Source organism: Chiloscyllium plagiosum, chromosome 13 (assembly GCF_004010195.1).
Source record: "Chiloscyllium plagiosum isolate BGI_BamShark_2017 chromosome 13, ASM401019v2, whole genome shotgun sequence".
In the NCBI taxonomy this organism is placed as follows: domain Eukaryota; kingdom Metazoa; phylum Chordata; class Chondrichthyes; order Orectolobiformes; family Hemiscylliidae; genus Chiloscyllium; species Chiloscyllium plagiosum.
Genome location: NC_057722.1, coordinates 13,502,003 through 13,519,214, shown reverse-complemented (window position 1 = coordinate 13,519,214; position 17,212 = coordinate 13,502,003). Strand labels below are relative to the sequence as shown.

General features: G+C 41.6%; 1 protein-coding gene across 2 annotated transcripts in view; it reads left to right on the top strand.

Annotated features, from left to right (window-relative positions):
- The first annotated feature begins 5,728 nt into the window (after positions 1-5,728).
- fam168b (family with sequence similarity 168 member B) overlaps positions 5,729-17,212 on the top strand; it is a 44,662-nt gene continuing 33,178 nt past the window's right edge. Inside the window, exon 1 of one of the 2 annotated variants that reach the window (XM_043701918.1) lies at positions 5,729-5,817. Coding sequence is in view for 1 of the 2 variants with exons in the window: in XM_043701917.1 (XP_043557852.1) it covers positions 16,394-16,396 (3 nt within the window). In the remaining variant the exon portion in view is untranslated. Of the gene's footprint in view, positions 5,818-16,365; positions 16,397-17,212 lie in introns of those variants that run through there. The other variant, XM_043701917.1, reaches the window with a different exon arrangement.

The window sequence follows — 17,212 nt, the reverse complement described above, 5'->3', positions numbered from 1 at the left end:
GTCTATCTCCTCCACCTCTGGCCTCCAGGTCACATGACATATTCACTTAAAGGGGCTACACACACCCAACGATGTGTAAAATCCCTCAGCCTTAATTACCATAGTCCTCATTTCATTACATATATCTTCAACACTTATGATGATGATACAAGCATTGTAGCTAAAATATACACATCATCAGGAACATGTGCAAAAAATTAGAAAGAGAAAACGGCCCTTGCATAGTTTGCACTGACACGATCAGTCTCTCAGGGGATGGTGATTCCTAGAAGACCATCTCCCCATCTCAGGAACATTTTCTAATGTAGTCTCCTGTGCTTCCACAATCTCTGGTTGTTCCACAGCTATGCCTCTGATTGGCTCTTGTTGCCCAGACTGTTTGTCGCAGGTTGATATGGAGCTGATCTCATATGCCTAATTTCATGATTTTCTAGATACTCTTTGAACTCATGCACCACAAATGGTGGACCATTGTCACTCACAGGTTGTTCAGAGTTTCCAAACCTGACAAATCTTTCATACCATCAATCTATCATTGCTCCCGCTGATACTGACTTCATGATTGTCACTTATGGCCACTTGGAGCGAGTATTCACAACCATTAGTAACATTCATCCCTCTACTGGTCCTGCAAAATTGATATGAAACTGCAACCACGTTGAATGATCCCACTCGCATGGTTGAAAAGGTGACAACAAAGGCCCTTCCTTACTAATGCACAGGATTCACATGATCCAGCTTCGTGTAACCTGCGAATCCACATTTGATCACCAGACACAGCTTCTGGCTATTTCTTTCATGCACACCACACTGGGATGCACTTTACCCAACATTTTTCCTCTTAACAGGACAGCAATAACAACTCTCATTTCCAACACTAAATACCCATCTGATACAGACAACTCCCAACTCCTGGATAGGTGGAGTCATAAGGCAAAAGCGAGGACTGCAGACGTTGGAAATCAGAGTCTAGATTAGAGTGGTGCTGGAAAAGCACAGCAGGTCAGGCAGCATCCGAGGAGCAGGAAATCGATGTTTCGGGCAAATACCCTTCAGCAGGAATAATTCTGGGCGATCTCTATGACAAGTCTGTCCTCTCAGGACTAAGTGCACCACTCGGCTCAAGGCTGGTCATTCTGGGTAGTTTTCTATACCTGACACGCTGACACCATAACCTTGTCTTCCTGGAAAAAGTACATAATTCTCAGGTTCCAGTCTGGAACATCTTTATTTCTTAGTATTGTGAACCTAGACAAAGCAACTGCATTTCTATGCTTCTCTGGCATAAACTTGACATTGGAATTTACAAGTCCCAAGAATGATCTCAGTTGAGATACATTCTCTGGTCTAAGAACTTTTATGACAGCCTCTATCTTCTTTGGCACCTAGTGTAGCCCCTTAACATCAATTAAATAGTTCAGAAACTCAAAGGAATCTTCAAAACAAAAAACTCGCATTTCCCTCTTTTTATCTCTAAGCTTTTCAAATGCACCTCTTTGGTTGATCCACTGACCAAAATATCATCCAATAACACCAGACACCTGGCAATCCATTCAAAATTTGGTCCATGGCCCTCTGAAATAGAGCCAGTGCTAATATGATGACAAAGGGGAGCTACTTGTAATGAAACAATTGCCTGTGTGTCACTATCTAACGATTGTGGCTGGGATTCCCTTGCTTGCCTCATCTGTAAGTTGGCTGCGACAGATCCACTTTTGAGAATGTCTTTCTTCCAGCCAGTCCACTGACCATATTAGGTGTTGTAGTGGGTATTGATCCATCCATTGGACTGGGTGAACTGCAACCTTAAAGTCACAACAAATCTTCACCATGTCATCTGTTTTTAAGATCAGAATAACTGGAATAGCCCATTCACTGGTGATTACTGGTTCCAACACTCTCAGGTTTCAGTTCCAGTTGCACCTTCACATTAGGCCAGATGGAATGTGGTACTGGATATTCCATCTTCTGCAGCACATTGCATCTTCCCTTATCATTGACCACATGGCCCTGGAACTCTATGAATGCCTCTAAGAAAAAACTTGCATTTCTCCCTTTTTACTTTTAGGCCATGTTTCACTAACCTTTTAGAGTTTCTTTTTGGCTTTTCAATTGCTCCTTTTTGTACAATCCAGTAATCAAAATGTCATCCAATAACACTGGACCCCTTGGAATCCATTAAAAATTTGGTCCATGGCCCTCTGAAATAGAGCCGGTGCTGACATGATCCAAAAGACAGCCAGTCATAGCAAAACAGTCACCTGTGTGTCAGTCATCAGCAGTGGCTGGGACTCCTTTGCATGGTCCATCTGTAAGTAATCCTGCAACTGATCTATTTCTGAAAATTTCTTCCCCCAGCCTGTCCAGTGAAGAATCTGAAATGCATGGAAGTGGATATTGATCTGCACATTGGGCTGGGTTGACTGTGACCTTAAAATCACCACAAATCTTTGCTGCATCATCTGTTTTAACGACTGGGGTGACTGGAGTGGCCCATTCACAGGTGGTTACTGATTCCAACACTCTCAGGTTCACCAGCCATTCCAGTTCCTTTTTCACTTTAGGCTGGATAATATACAGTAGTGGATGTGCCTTCAGACTACTTGGTTAAGCCTCCTGCTTCAACTGAAGTTGAATTTCTACCCCTTTCATTTCCCCCAAGATTCTATTCAATGCATTTCACCTGTCCAAAATCTCTTGCAAACTTGTTTTTGAGTCTACCAGCCTGTTAACCATAACCTAATTAACTTTAACTTCTCTAACCAGGACTGCCCAAATAATATACGGTGGTCACCTTTACATTCTATACACAGGCAGTTTGGCACATTGGTCCCTCAGCTGTACTTTTACCAGTGCACAACCCTTCAGTGGCACCAGTTGGTCTGAGTATGTCTATAGTGTAATCTTGGCAAGCTTCAATGGCACTGACTTTAACTTTATCCTATAAAGTGATTTGGGAATTGGAGGCACCATTACACCCATAATGACTTCCATCTTTACTGTCATGCCCTCTAATTTGGGAATAACATAGAACAGAAAATGTGTTGCTGGAAAAATGCAGCAGGTCAGGCAGCATCCAAGGAACAGGAGAATCGACATTTCGGGCATAAGCCCTTCTTCCTGAAGAAAGGGAGTTGACATTTCGGACATAAGCCCTTCATCAGGAACGAGCTCGTTCCTGTGCGAAACGTCTATTCTCCTGCTCCTCAGATGTTGCCTGACTGGCGGTACTTTTCCAGTACCTCTCTCTCCTTCATGCTGTACCCATTTATAAAACCAGAAACATTCCGTGACCATTAGTGACACTGGTTAAAAATAACTCCCCAGCTCTTGGTATGTCTTCTCCATGGGTTTCTCCAGTTGCACCACAACCCTCAGAATTATGAAGGTCTTACTCTTAATGGTTCTCAAACAGTACCATTATTCCCTCAGCCACACAATTCATCTTGAAACATGCATTAAAATGTTCAGTGTGCAGAGTCCAACAATCTTTCTCTTTTAAATATCCCATCCCTCCAATATTTCCCACCATTTTGTTTCTCAACATCAGGAACTTTTCCTGCCACTTGTGTCTAGCAGCCATTCAGTACGCGAATCACCTAGGTAAATGCCCTCTGCACCTACCGTTCCCTCACCAACTGGTTAATGTACCACTTTTCCCTAAAATCCCTCACAGCCTGACAGTCCTCATGACACACATCATTAAGCTCCTGGATGAGTACTGCCCTCTTTGCCTTAAGCTGTGGCCCAAGTCCCCTCATGACCACCACTCTCAGCCTGCTCCCCAGTGCATACCGTTGTTCCCTAGCATCGACTTCATCCCTGTGACGTTTCTCCCGATGTTCCCTCCACAATTTTGCACTGTTTACGAAATCTGGGCAATGTCTTTCTTTCTGATAAAGAAACAAAGTACACAGTTTGTGGCTCAACTCCATCCTTGTCACCAGTTATTGTGTTTGTTGTTATGTTGAACGAATGGGCAACAACTTGGTATAATGAAAATCATGTTGGAAAATGTGAGGTTATGCAGTTTTGCTGGAAGAATAAAGGAGCTAAATATTATTTAAATGGCAAAGATGGAAGAAAGCTGCACCATAGAGCGATTTGGAGCTTCTTGAGCATAAATCACAGAAAGCTAGCATGCAAATTCAGCATATAACAGGGAAGGCAAATGGAATGTTGACTTTTATTGCAAAGGGAGTTGAGTATAAATACGGGGAGGACTTTCTAAAACTATAAGGCACTAGTTAGATCACAATTGGAATACTGTGAAGTGTTTGTTCCCTTTAAAAAAGAAAAGCTTTGTGGCACTGTAGTCAATCCAGAGAAGCGTCACGAGCTGATCCTAGGCATGAAGTAGTTTTCTTGAGGAGAGATTGAGTAAGGTTGGGCTTATATTCATTGAAGACAGAACTGAAGAATGAGGCAACTCATTGGAATATGTACAATTCTTCGGAGGCAATTCATTGGAATATGTACAATTCTTCAGAGGATTGACAAGATAAATGCAGTGTGATGCTTTCCACTCATGGGAGTCTACAGTCAGAAGGTGCAATAATGCTAAAACTCAGCTGAAACAGAGATGAGGTGGAATTTCTTCTTCCAGAGGGTATTTAATTTCTGGCATTTTTTTATTGCAGACAGCTATAGAAACAAGATCTTTACTTATTACTAGGACTAAAATGGGTGATTTTAAATAAGGGAATCAAGGGCTATGCGGATAAGGCATAAAAACAGAATTGGGGGTTATCTGATCAGCCATAATCTCATTAAATGTTAAGCAGATTCAGATCTTTTTGTCTTTTACTGTTATTGAAGAAAGCAGTCAATCAAGCAAATTGGGTGTTGCTGGCCTCATTCTGAGTTTTATATGTTTACACATCTTGTGATGATGTGTGGAACAGTGGTGCATGATTATTGGCGCAACATTCCCAAGCAAGTTCTGACAGAAGGAAAAATTGTTCTGTTCTGATTAGGTGGTGGCAAAACACACTGGGGACATAAAGTGTGGTTTAGCCAGCAGTAATAAGCTGGAAAATGTTGACCATTTGTGAGACAATTGAGGATTTGAACAGAAAACTGGTCAAACATTGGGGATTAAGTGAGGGAAAAAGATTGATTGGATTGCCATACGGAAAGCTGACAATTAAAAAGATAAAAATTAAACTTAAATTCGTTTCTACAAAGCTCGACATGGGACATTGAGAGGCCAAATGGTCTCCATCAGTGCCTGAAGTAATGGGAAAACTGCAGCAGGTAATCAGATTGTCCAAAAATCAATACCATTCATTGTCCTATTATCCCCCTTCCTTTTTCCCTACAGTACCAAAACCCAACAATTTGTGCTGTAGTGGTGTAGCGTTAGTGGCTCTAATTCAGATGCAGGGTTCAAGCCCCACCTGCTCTAGAGGTGTATCATGACATAAAATATACGAAATAAAAACTCATCAGTTCTAAACCGTCTTCTTTCAAATTTCGGAGGCAGTTTCACATTGCGGCTGTAGGCGGTGATTCTCATCCCTTCCCTTCTCACGCTCTGCACAGACGACGCTGGATCCTTCTCGTACTTTCTACCTCTGCCACCGCGCTCGATGTTATTGTTGCCGCCGTCACCGGCTGGACCCGCCCACCTGACGTCAGCGTGAGGCCCGGAAGGGGCGTGGACAAGCACGGGCTGGCCGGAAGTGGCGGCGGGAAGGTGAGGAGGAGTGAGGCAAGTGAAGGGGGAGGGGGAAAGCTTGCAGTTGTTGCGCAGCGTCGCTGATGTGAGGCGGAGTGAGAGAGGAGAGTCTGCATCGCTGGAATCGTTCAGTCAGGGTGGGTTGCCCCCCACACCCCGGGGGAGGGGAAGAATCCGGGCCTCTCCGTTTCGTTGCCTCCGCCGTCCGATTGTCCGGGGGGGGGGTCCCGGGTCCGTTATCGTTTTGATCGTCACTTTGACACCGGGGCCTGGCGAGCCCGCCCCCTCTGTCCACCTCGCCAACCACCACCTTTCCCTGGGATGGTGGGCCCCCGGGGCTCTGCGGATGGCCGATTTCCCCGGGGATGAGGGGGTGGAGAGCCGTGGTGTACTGCTGCTGCTGCTGCTGCTGGTGGTGTTATTTCCTCGAGCCCTCCCATCCTTTTCGGGCCTTGTTTTGGGGGAAAAGGCTGTTGTTTCGGGCGTCCTCTATGGCGATGGTTATTGTGGAGCGGGGCGGGGAGAGAGGGAGGCGTTTCCTTTGCAATGTCCGCGCTGCCTCCCTCCCTCGTTCCCAGCCTCTGGTTGCAGCCATTGACAATTGACTGCTTCCTGACTTGTCACGCACAGCGTCGGCCTCGTAAATGGTTCAGACCGGCTGGTGGATTTGTTTGGGGTGGGGAGGAATTGAGATTTACCGATGTTGCATAGAAGAGGGATTTTCTGTTCATACTTCAATGCCACCACTTCTCTTTCTCTCCCCCCCCCCGCCCCCCCTGCCGTTTTGTTTTATTTGCTCCCACTTTGCTTTGTTGTTGTCGACAGCTCTTGTTTTGACATCTTGAGCCTCACGTCCCCAGTCGAAACACACAACGTTGTTTTGATCGTCTGCGGTTTTTGAAGGATCACCACTTAACAGCGATCAGAAAAGAAATACACTGCATTTGCTATTGAGCAAATGGGTGGCACGGTGCCTCAGTGATTAGCACTGATGCCTAGCAGCAGGTTCGATTCCACCCTCGGATAACTCTGTGCAATTTGCACATTCTGTCCGTGTCTGCGTGGGTTTCCTCCGGTTTCCTCCCACAGCCCAAAGATGGGCAGGTTAGGTGGATTAGCCATGCTAAATGGCCCATAGTGCCAAAGATATGTCGGGGAGGCCGATTAACCGTGGGAAATGCAGGCTTGTGGGGATAGGTTGGGGAGTGGGTCTGGGTTAGGATGCGATGTAGACTCGATGGGCCGAATGGCCTGCTTCTGCACTGTAGGGATTCTATGAAAATGGAAATCAGTTAATTGCAGACCCTGGCATTAATTTAGAATGAGAGTGAAAATTACTGGAAATAGTAAGATTGACAGAAAAACAAAGTAGATATTTCAGGTCAATTACGTTTTGTCAACATATTTGCAGTTTGTGTCGCTCAATAATAAAATCTCCACCAGAATTATAAATGCCATTTTGCTTTTTATTTTCCATTTTTGCTTCCAGTAAAGGGATAAACACATTGTTTTACAGTAATTTGCAAAGCACTTCTTTTTGTTTAAATTTTGTGTGGTACTGATCAGTTGTATTTGGAGTTTTTGACGTGTATCATGTCATAGGGTTCAGTTGGGGTTTTGATATTTTACCTCAATGAATAGGGAGGTGAATGAATTGAATCGATGGTAGCTAGATTTGCTGATAAATTTAAGGATACTAATCAAAGTGAGATGTGAAAAACACTAATCTGCAACAGGGTCTAGATAAGCAAATGGGCAAAAATTTGGCAGGTGGCATATAATTTGGGTAAATGTGAGTTGTCCATTTGGCAGGAAGAATAGAAATGCATCGTTATATAGCTGGACTAAGATTGCAGATACGAAGTACAAAGAGATCTGGGAGTCTTGGTATGTGAGCCTCAAACTTAGTATGCGGGTACATCAAGCAATTCAGGTGGTAAATGGAATGCGAGGGCAGTGGGTTGTGAAAGTAGGCACATTTTGCTGCAATTGCACAGTACTTTAGCGAGGCAGCATCTGAGCTACTGCATACAGTTTTGAGTTTTTTTTATTTAGGAAAGGATATAAATGAGTTAACAGTTCAGCAAAGGTTCACTCAACTGATAACTGGAATGCAAGGGCTAACTTGAGAGAGTGGACATGACTGGGGTTGTTTCTATTAGAGTTTAGAAGATTGAGTGGTGCTGTAATTGAAACTTTTATAAGAAATGTATAACGGAGGGGACTCGACAGAGTGGATGCTGAAAGAATGTTCCTTACCTGTGGGAGAGACTAGAATTAGGTGATACAGTTTATAAATAATGGACCTGCCATTGGAGGTGGAAATGAGACATTTTTATGGTCAGTCGATTGAATTTGTGGAACTCTTTCCAAAGAATGGTGCATGAGATCCTGGAATATTTTCAAGGCAAATATAGATTGACTCCCTTGTTAATCCAAAAATATCTAAAATTCATAGGGGTTGGTTATAAAATGGAGTTGAGGCCACAATCAAATTAGCTCTGATCTTATTGAACAATGGAGTAGGCGAGAGGGACCAAATAGTTGTCTACTCCTAAGACAAATCTTTGTGTCTAAAAGGTAAAAATTGCTAACGGTGTAGAAAATAAATTTGGAATATGCTGTTCCAGAAAACAACAAAGAAGGATCCTGTTAGTGTTCAAAATCTAAGTTGAAAATTGATGTTGCCCTCAATTCTGTTTGGGGGACTTTGGCTTGTCAGCTTATTGTACAGTTTCCACTATTCAATTTGGTCATGGCTGTACTTTACCTCAATTTATTCAATTTAGTTCTATAGCCTTATTTAACACTATCTTTTAATTTGAGATGGGGAAATTCGAATGGTCCATTGTTCACAGCCTGGAGAATTCTCGATTTTAGCTTACCATTAGGTTAGTATTGCTCTTGTTCACTGCGTATTTTTCCAAAACAGGATATAAAAATGATCAATACTTTGATTTTTGCACAGATCACGTTGCGGTTGTCAAATAAGTTCTTTGGTTTGTTTTGCAGTCGTGCTGCCACTCACCATTGTGCACCACTGAAATTCTAGTGGTAGTATCTATAAATCTTTGTCAATTTGAGATTCAGATTTCTCTTCTTCCTCATAATTAGCATGTTTATGTGGTAAGAAAATGAGAGCTTTCATTTTTGTACATCTGTCATTTGACTGTCGAGACTTTTCTTTGAAGTAGTGTGGTCAGCAAAGTGAGGGGTAGGTTGACTTTCATACAACTTTGTTTTTGTTTTGTATGCTTTGGCCCCTTGCCTCTCTCCCCCAGAAGAGCTAGATGTAGTGTCTCCTGATATTGTATTTTTAGGTGATGCTTGGAATAACTTTCTCTCACGAACCTTTCTCTCTCTGTCTTAAATGCACTCCATGACTTGGCCATACAGCCTCAGCAGCAGTGGGTTCCACAGACTCACCACCCTCTGGCTGAAGACATACCTCCTCACCTTATTTCTAAAAGGTCATCCTGATATTCTGAGGTCATGTTCTTGGGTTCCAGTCTCTCCTACTGGTGGAAACATCTTCTCCACGTCCACTCAATCCAAATATCTCAGTATTTCAAAGAGATTCCTCCCCCCTCTCTCATTTCTAAATTCAGGGTACAGATCCCTCATGTCAAGCCCCTCGTCCTTGGGATCATTGTTGTAAACCTCCCTTGGAGCACCTCCAATGCCAGCATATCCCCTTTTCGATACTGGGTCTGAAACAATTCGCAATATTCTCGGTGTGGTCTGAACAGAGCTTTATACAGCCTCCACAGTGCAGTTCCACTCTTGTGTTCTAGCTCTCTTGAAATGAAAGCTGACATTTCATTTGCTGCATTAACTGTCAACTTAATCTGCATGTTAGCCTAAAGAGAATCTAAGTCCCTTGGTGCTTCACATTTCTATAGCCTGTCTCCATTTATAAAATAGTCTTTTTTTTTCCCTACCAAAGTACATAATCTTACACTTTCCCACATTGTGTCCCCTCTGCCACATCTTTGCCCATTCTTCTGGCATGTCCAAGTCCTTCTGCAGGCTCTCCATTCCTCAGCATAACATGTCCCTCCACTTAGTGTCATAGACATGTATAGCACGGAAACATACCTTTCAGTCCAACTTGTCCATGCCGGCCAGCTATGCTAACCTAATCTAGTCCCACCTGCCAGCACCTGGCCCATATCCCTCCAAACCCTTCCTATTCATTTACCCATCCAGATGCCTTTTAAACGTTGAAATTGTACTAGCCTCCACCACTTCCTCTGGCAGCTCATTCCACACAGGTACCACCCTCTGCATGAAAAAGTTGCCCCTTAGATCCCTTTCATATCTTTCCCCTCACACCCTAAACCTATGCCCACCCCAGGGGAAAGACTTTGTCTGTATATCCTATCCATGTCCCTCATGATTTCATAAATCTCTATAACGTCACCCCTCAGCCTCCGACGCTGTAGGGAATACAGCCCCAGCCTATTCCCCCTCTCCCTATAGCTCAAATCCTCCAACCCTGGCAACATTCTTGTAAATCTCTTCTGAACCCTTTCAAGTTTCACAACATCTTTCTGATAGGAAAGAGACCAGAATTGCATGGAATATTCCAAGTGTGGCCTAACCTATGTCCGACATGACCTCCCAATCACTGTACTCAATACTCTGACCAATAAAGGAAAGCATACCAAACCTCTTCTTCACTATCCTATCTACCTGCGACTCTACTTTCCAGGAGGTATGGAACCTGCACTCCAAGGTCTCTTTGTTCAGCAACACCCCCGAGGACCTTACCATTAAATGTGTTCATCCTGCTAAGATTTGCTTTCCCAAAATGCAACACCTCAAATTAAACTCTATCTGCCGCTTCTCAGCCCATTGGCCCATCTGATCAAGGTCCTGTTGTAATCTGAGGTAACCTTCTTTGCTGTCCACTAACACCTCCAATTTTGGTGTCATCAGCAAACGTAATTATACCTCTTATCCTCACATCCAAATCATTTATATAAATGATGAAAAGTAGTGGACCCAGCATCGATTCTTGTGGCACTCCACTGGTCACAGACGTCCAGTCTGATAAACAACCCTCCACCACTACCCTCTGTCTTCTACCTTTGAGCCAGTTCTGTATGCAAATTGCTAGTTCTCCCTGTAATCCATGAGACCTAACCGTGCTCACCAGTCTCCCATGGGGAACCTTGTCGAACAACTTACTGAAGTCCATATAGATCACATCTACCGCTCTGCCCTCATCAATCCTTTTTGTTACTTCAAGAAACTCAATCAAGTTTGTGAGACACAATTCCCCACGCACACAGCCATGTTGACTATCCCCAATCAGTCCTTGCCCTTCCGAATACATGTACACCCTGTCTCTCAGGATTCCCTCCAAAACTTGCCATCACCGACGTCAGGCTCACTGGTCTATAGTTCCCTGGCTTGTCCTTATCACTTTTCTTAAACAGTGGCGCCATGTTAGTCAACCTCCAGTCTTCCAACACCTCACCTGTGTCTATTGATAAAACAAATATCTCAGTAAGAGGCTCAGCAATCACTTCTCTAGCTTCCCACAGAGTTCTAGGGTACACCTGATCAGGTTCTGGGGTTTATTCACTTTTATGCATTTCAAGACATCCAGCACTTCCTCCTGTGTAATATGAACACTTTTCAAGATGTCACCATCTATTTCCCCACGTTCTATATCTTCCATGTCCTTTTCCACATAAATACTGATGCAAAATACTCGTTTAGTATGTCCTGCAGCTCCACACAAAGGCCGCCTTGTTGTTCTTTGAGGGGCCCTCTTCTCTCGCTAGTTGCCCTTTTATCCTTAATGAATTTGTAAAAACCCTTTGGATTCTCCTTAACTCTATTTGCCAAAGCTATCTCATGTCCCCTTTTTGCCCTCCTGATTTCTCTCTTAACTATACTCCTACTGCCTTTAAACTCTTCAACGGCTTCACTCGGTCTATCCTATCTATACCTGACATATGTTCCCTTCTTTTTCTTAACCAAACCCTCAATTTCCTTAGTCATCCAGCATTCCCTACACCTACCAGCCTTTCCTTTCATCCTAACAATAATATACTTTCTCTGGACACTCGTTATCTTATTTCTGAAGGCTTCCCATTTTCCAGCCGTCCCTTTACCTGCGAACATCTACCCCTAATCAGCTTTTGAAAGATCTTGCCTAATCCGTCAAAATTGGCGTTTCTCCAATTTAGACCTTCAACATTTAGATCTGTCTATCTTTTAAGACTAATAGAATTATGATCGTTGGCCCCAAAGTGCTCCCCCACTGACACCTCAGTCACCTGCCCTGCCTTATTTCCCAAGAGTAGGTCAAGTTTGCCCCTTCTGTAATGGGCATATCCACATACTGAATCAGAAAATTTTCTTGCACACACTCAACAAATTCCTCTCCATCTAAACCCTTAACACTATGTCAGTCCCTGTCTATGTTTGGAAAGACTTACCTTTATGTTATTTGCAAACTTTGCAACAATGCCCTCAGCTCCTTCATTCAGATTATTAATGTATAATATGAACGGTTGCTGTCCCAACACTGACCTCTGTGAATTGTTACTGGCTGCCATCCTGAAAAAAAACCCTTTATCTCCACCGCCTGCCTTTTGCCAGTCAGCCAATCCTCTATCCCTGCCTCTATCTTTGCCCCTAATGCCATGGGCTCTTGTTTTATTTCACAGCCTCTTGTGGGCACCTTGTCAAAGGCCTTCCGGCAATCCAAATAGATCACGTCCACTGGCTCTTCTTTGTCTAACTTGCTCAGTACCTCCCCAAAAGAATTCTAACAGATTTGTCAGACATGAATCTCCTTGACAAAATCGTCCTGATTGAGCCCTATTGTACCTTGCACTTCTAAGTACTCCATAATTTCATCCTTAATAATGGACTGTAAAATGTTGCCAACAGCCAAAGTCAGGCTAACTGACCCATAATTTCCTGTCGTATGCCTCCCTACCTTCTTAAACAGGGGTGTTACATCAGCCACTTTCCAGTTTTCTCTGACTCTCCCTAACTCCAGTGATTCTTGAAAGGTCAACAGCAATATATCAGGAATCTGCTGTGCTATTTACTCCAGAAATCTGGCTGTAGACCATCTGGTCTGGGTGATTTATCTTTGGATCTTAAAACTTCCCCAACACCTTCTCCCTAGTGATTGTCATGACACTCACCTCTGCCGCTGACTGTCTTGAAGTTCAGGTATGCTACTGATATCTTCCACCGCAAAGACTGCAAAGTAACTGTTCAGTTCCTCTGCAGGTTTTGTTCCCCAAACTATTTCATTTGTGTTGGTTGTATTGTCATTGGAATTGGTTTACTGTTGACTACAAAAGCGCAGTAAACTAACGTTCAGTATAAATATATGGAAATATTTCTTTAAAAATTTACTCAAGGCAATATTTAAACTAGGATTGACAATTGCAATGTGACGTTTTGTATGGCATTAATACTAAATGTGTAGTGGACCATAGGTTTTCTGTCATGATTGAAGTGATATCACTTCTGCAAGTGGCTGACATTAAATTTTGAAATTTGCTGCAAAAAAAGAAAATGGCAGTTGCTTTAGTCAAGTCTTTTACTATCATAGGAATTTCTACTTGCTACAGCTTATGTACATGTGCCTTGAGTTCGGATTAATTTCAGCAGTAACGTAATACTGAATAACTGCACTTACCTGTTAGCATGGATGAAATAACTAGAGAACATGAACTTTATGTGCTTGTATTACAGGTTATCTTTAAGGTGCACAATTACAATATTGCACCCTTCTATCCTACTTTCGATTATCTATTTGCTTGTAGGTATTGCAGAACGACCAATGTTTGAGATTGCAGAGTTTTAGATTATGACTCAATGTAATCAATAGCTGAGATTTGGATTCGATATGGATTTGCATAGCTGAATGGTACAGACTCATAAAGTGTTGCCGACGTCACTGTAGTGTTTATATTGCAGTTGGAAGGGTTAGCTACTGTTTTGAAGTGTCTGCAAGGCCTCACTTGTCCCGTCTTTGGCTCCTCCCTAAGCATTACTGCTGTCTGTATTCCTCAAGTCATTGGTATAACCTGAATCTAGCATGCACCTTGCATTTGATTAAATACAACATGGCATTGAGTGTTGCCTTGCCTTAGCACTGACTTCATATTGATGAAGATATAGCCATCTTAATTGTTTTGCTTTTGGCACCTTGTTACAGAAAAGAAATGAACAGTTTTGCAGTATTCTTATGATGAAACAAGATGTGACATGGGTTATGCGTTAGTGATTTGTCTTGCAAACTTGTTTAAAGTGACCAGGCTCTTGAAACTACAAGCTGCAGCAATTCTTCCTTTGTGTTGTCCTGTTGTATCAATACCGGTTGTTGTTGAGCCAGCATTTGGTCTGTTCTGCCAACTTTAATTGGCAGAAGCTGAAAATGTCTTAGTGAGGAAGGGGAGTGGAAGCTCCATTATTACAGTGGACAAAAATGTGTGAATACCTTCCATTTGTTGTCTGACCCATATCAGTGTATATTGGACAGTAATATCAGGAATGCTATTTTCTTTGTATTCTTTGTTCAGAACTGTTATAAAACTTGAAAATTACACAGTTGTGTTTTTAGTATCTTTTGTACTTGATATAATTTAATCAGTCATGACCTGACAATCATGTGAACAAGTTTCAGTTGCTGTTTCATTGAAATAGTGGTGAGAGTGTAGTACCAGTAACTAACATTTGATGTGTGTTGGATTCTGAAAGACTTAGCAGTACTTGTAGGTCATTTAATGGGCAAGCATAAAATACCAAAGTTTATGATTATACTTCCAACCCTTCCCCACCATTATGCGAATCCTTGGTCAATGTCAAGAAGCAAACTTTGGAACATTATAAAAATTCCATTCTGGAGCGTGTGTACTGGTCTAGTGTGAAAATAGGTCACTGAAAGCAGGTAGTCATACAGAGTTTAAAATGTATGATCCAATAAATACCAAGAATCAATAGGTTTATTCAACATTTTCTTGGATTTTTTTTGTATGGATGTGGGTCATCAAATTAACTGGTTCTATTGGCTAATCGCTAAGGAGCAGTGATAGTACATAGATGTTGCAGTTTTAGTTTGGATTCGTTAAAAACCCTTTGAATGTTAATGCGAGCATTGTAAATTATTAAAAGTAACATCGGAAACACATGCTTGTGAGGGAAATTTGCATACTCAATTTCTGATGAAAAAAATCTTAAAAATTATTGGATTCAACAACATGAAAAGTCTCTATTCTGAGGAAAAATTGGATAGGCTGGTTTTATTTTCCTTGGAGCAGAGGAGGCTGAGGGGTGATTTGATTGAGGTAAATAAAATTATAGAGGCACAGGCAGGGTAGATTATGAGAATCTCTTCTTCATGGCAGATATGTCTAAGACCAAAAAGCATAAGCTTAAGGTGAGGAGCAAATGGTTTAGGGGAGATCGGAGATAAATTTTTTTTTTTACCCAGAGGGTGGTAGATATATGGAATGTGCTGCACCAGAGGATGGTAGAGTCCAGTACACTCGGAACATTCAAGAAGCACCTGGATGAGCACTTAAGATGCCAGGATAGAGTAGCCTATGGACCTAGTTCAAGTAAATAGATTAGTGTAGTTTGATGTTTGATGGACGGCCAAAGATCCTGTTTCAATGTTGTATATACTGTATGATTCTAGATAGCAAAACCTGCCGGAACAAGAGTGGAAGGGTAACCAAAGAAATCATCTTTATAATTTGAAAAAAAAGCAATATATCTTGTTCCACCTTCCAACATTTAGCTGCTATATTGCTATTATAAATGCAGTATAAATGAAATAACGCAGTATATTGGCTTCAGGCCAGATTGTTTAGAGCAGTGATCATATGCCTACCACCCACCACTGCCAAACCTCAAAACCTCCATTGCTCCATAATACGAGTAACTGAAGTTGCGTTAGTCCAAGAATATCATAGGGTTGCGCACTCATTAGATGTAGATGACTGGTGGCAGTTTAATTTGAGAGTCACCACCCCGCAGCAAGAGGATAAGTTGAGAAGGTGGGACCTCTGTGGTAACTAGTTCCAAAAGCAGATAATTCCTTAAATGACTTTGAGAAAATTTCATGGAAAATTATGTCCTTGAACCAGCAGGACCATGTTAGGTTTAGTGATGACAAGTCTTAATTAATGACCAATCTAATAGTAAGGGACTCCTAAATCACAGTGACCATAACATGATTGGATGTGATAATAGACTTATGAGTGATTTAAAGGTGAGTCACAAATTAAAGTTTTCTATTTTGGTATTCCGGCTCTCCAATCTTAATTACAAAAGAAATCCACCTTGACCTGCAAGCTCCCCATTCTTTCGAAGACCTACACTGAGTTCTCAATAACTTAATTTAGCTAGACAATTTAGTAGTTATAACACTGGAGTAATAACTCAGAGTATGAGTAGAAAGCAGATTGTGAAATTAAATTCGGTCAATGAACTGTCACTGAATTCTTAAAATGCATCTGGGAATACTTCAGGACAGGAAACCAGTATCCCATTAATCCATTTTATTATTTTCTCTACCTGTTAATAACATTTTCCTAAGAATGTATTTGAGTACCTAAGTCACTCTGGATCTTGTCTGTTTCAAGTGTTACATCTTTTCAAAAGTGTCCTATCCATTTTCAGGTCCAAAGTGGGTGACTTATCTGCTGACATTGAAATCCATTTTCCATGGTTTGTTCATTTCTCTAACCTATTCACATATCTTTATAATGTTACACTGTCGTCTACATTGCTTAAAATACTGTCTAATGTTGTCATTGGCAAAGTTGGGTATGTGGTTATTTCATCACAGTTATTAATAAATGCTGTAAATAGAGGTCCCAGCATGTTTTGGGTCACATCCTGCCATTTAGACTACCTGCCAATTGTGTGTACATGCCATCAATAGTTTGCCTACAAATCCATGGATTTAAACTTCGACTAACAGACTCTAATGCGATATTTTATCAAGTGCCTTATGGGAGTTCATGTAACTCATAATGTAGACTGTTCATACTTCAGTTACCTCTACAAGATGACGTATCAGGTTCATCAGGTATGAAATACCCTTTGCGCATGTTAGTTTTGTGATTAGCTGAATTATTTCATTGCATTCGTTCACTGTCACCTGAATTATTGACCAATGATTTCTCAAAAACAAATGTTAAACTAGCATGTTTATGATTTTTCTTCGACCCTGTCATCTCTCTCAAATAGTAAAGTGTTATGCACAATTTTCCTATTTAAGGAATGTTTCTAAAATCAAAACTTTAGAATATAGTAGATGGAGCGTTTGCAGTCTTTAAATTTACTTTAAAACCCTGTGATAGAAACAATCTGATTCTGGGAATTTTATACTCTTCAGTGATGTTTTATTTTGTTAATGTTAATGAGGGCTGTCTTTGATTTTATTTTAATAGTTCCCTTTGATCTTCTTGCATACTGACTGCATTCTCTACCAAAATATTGATGCTGCATAGCTTTTTTAGCATGTTATTAATTCTCATT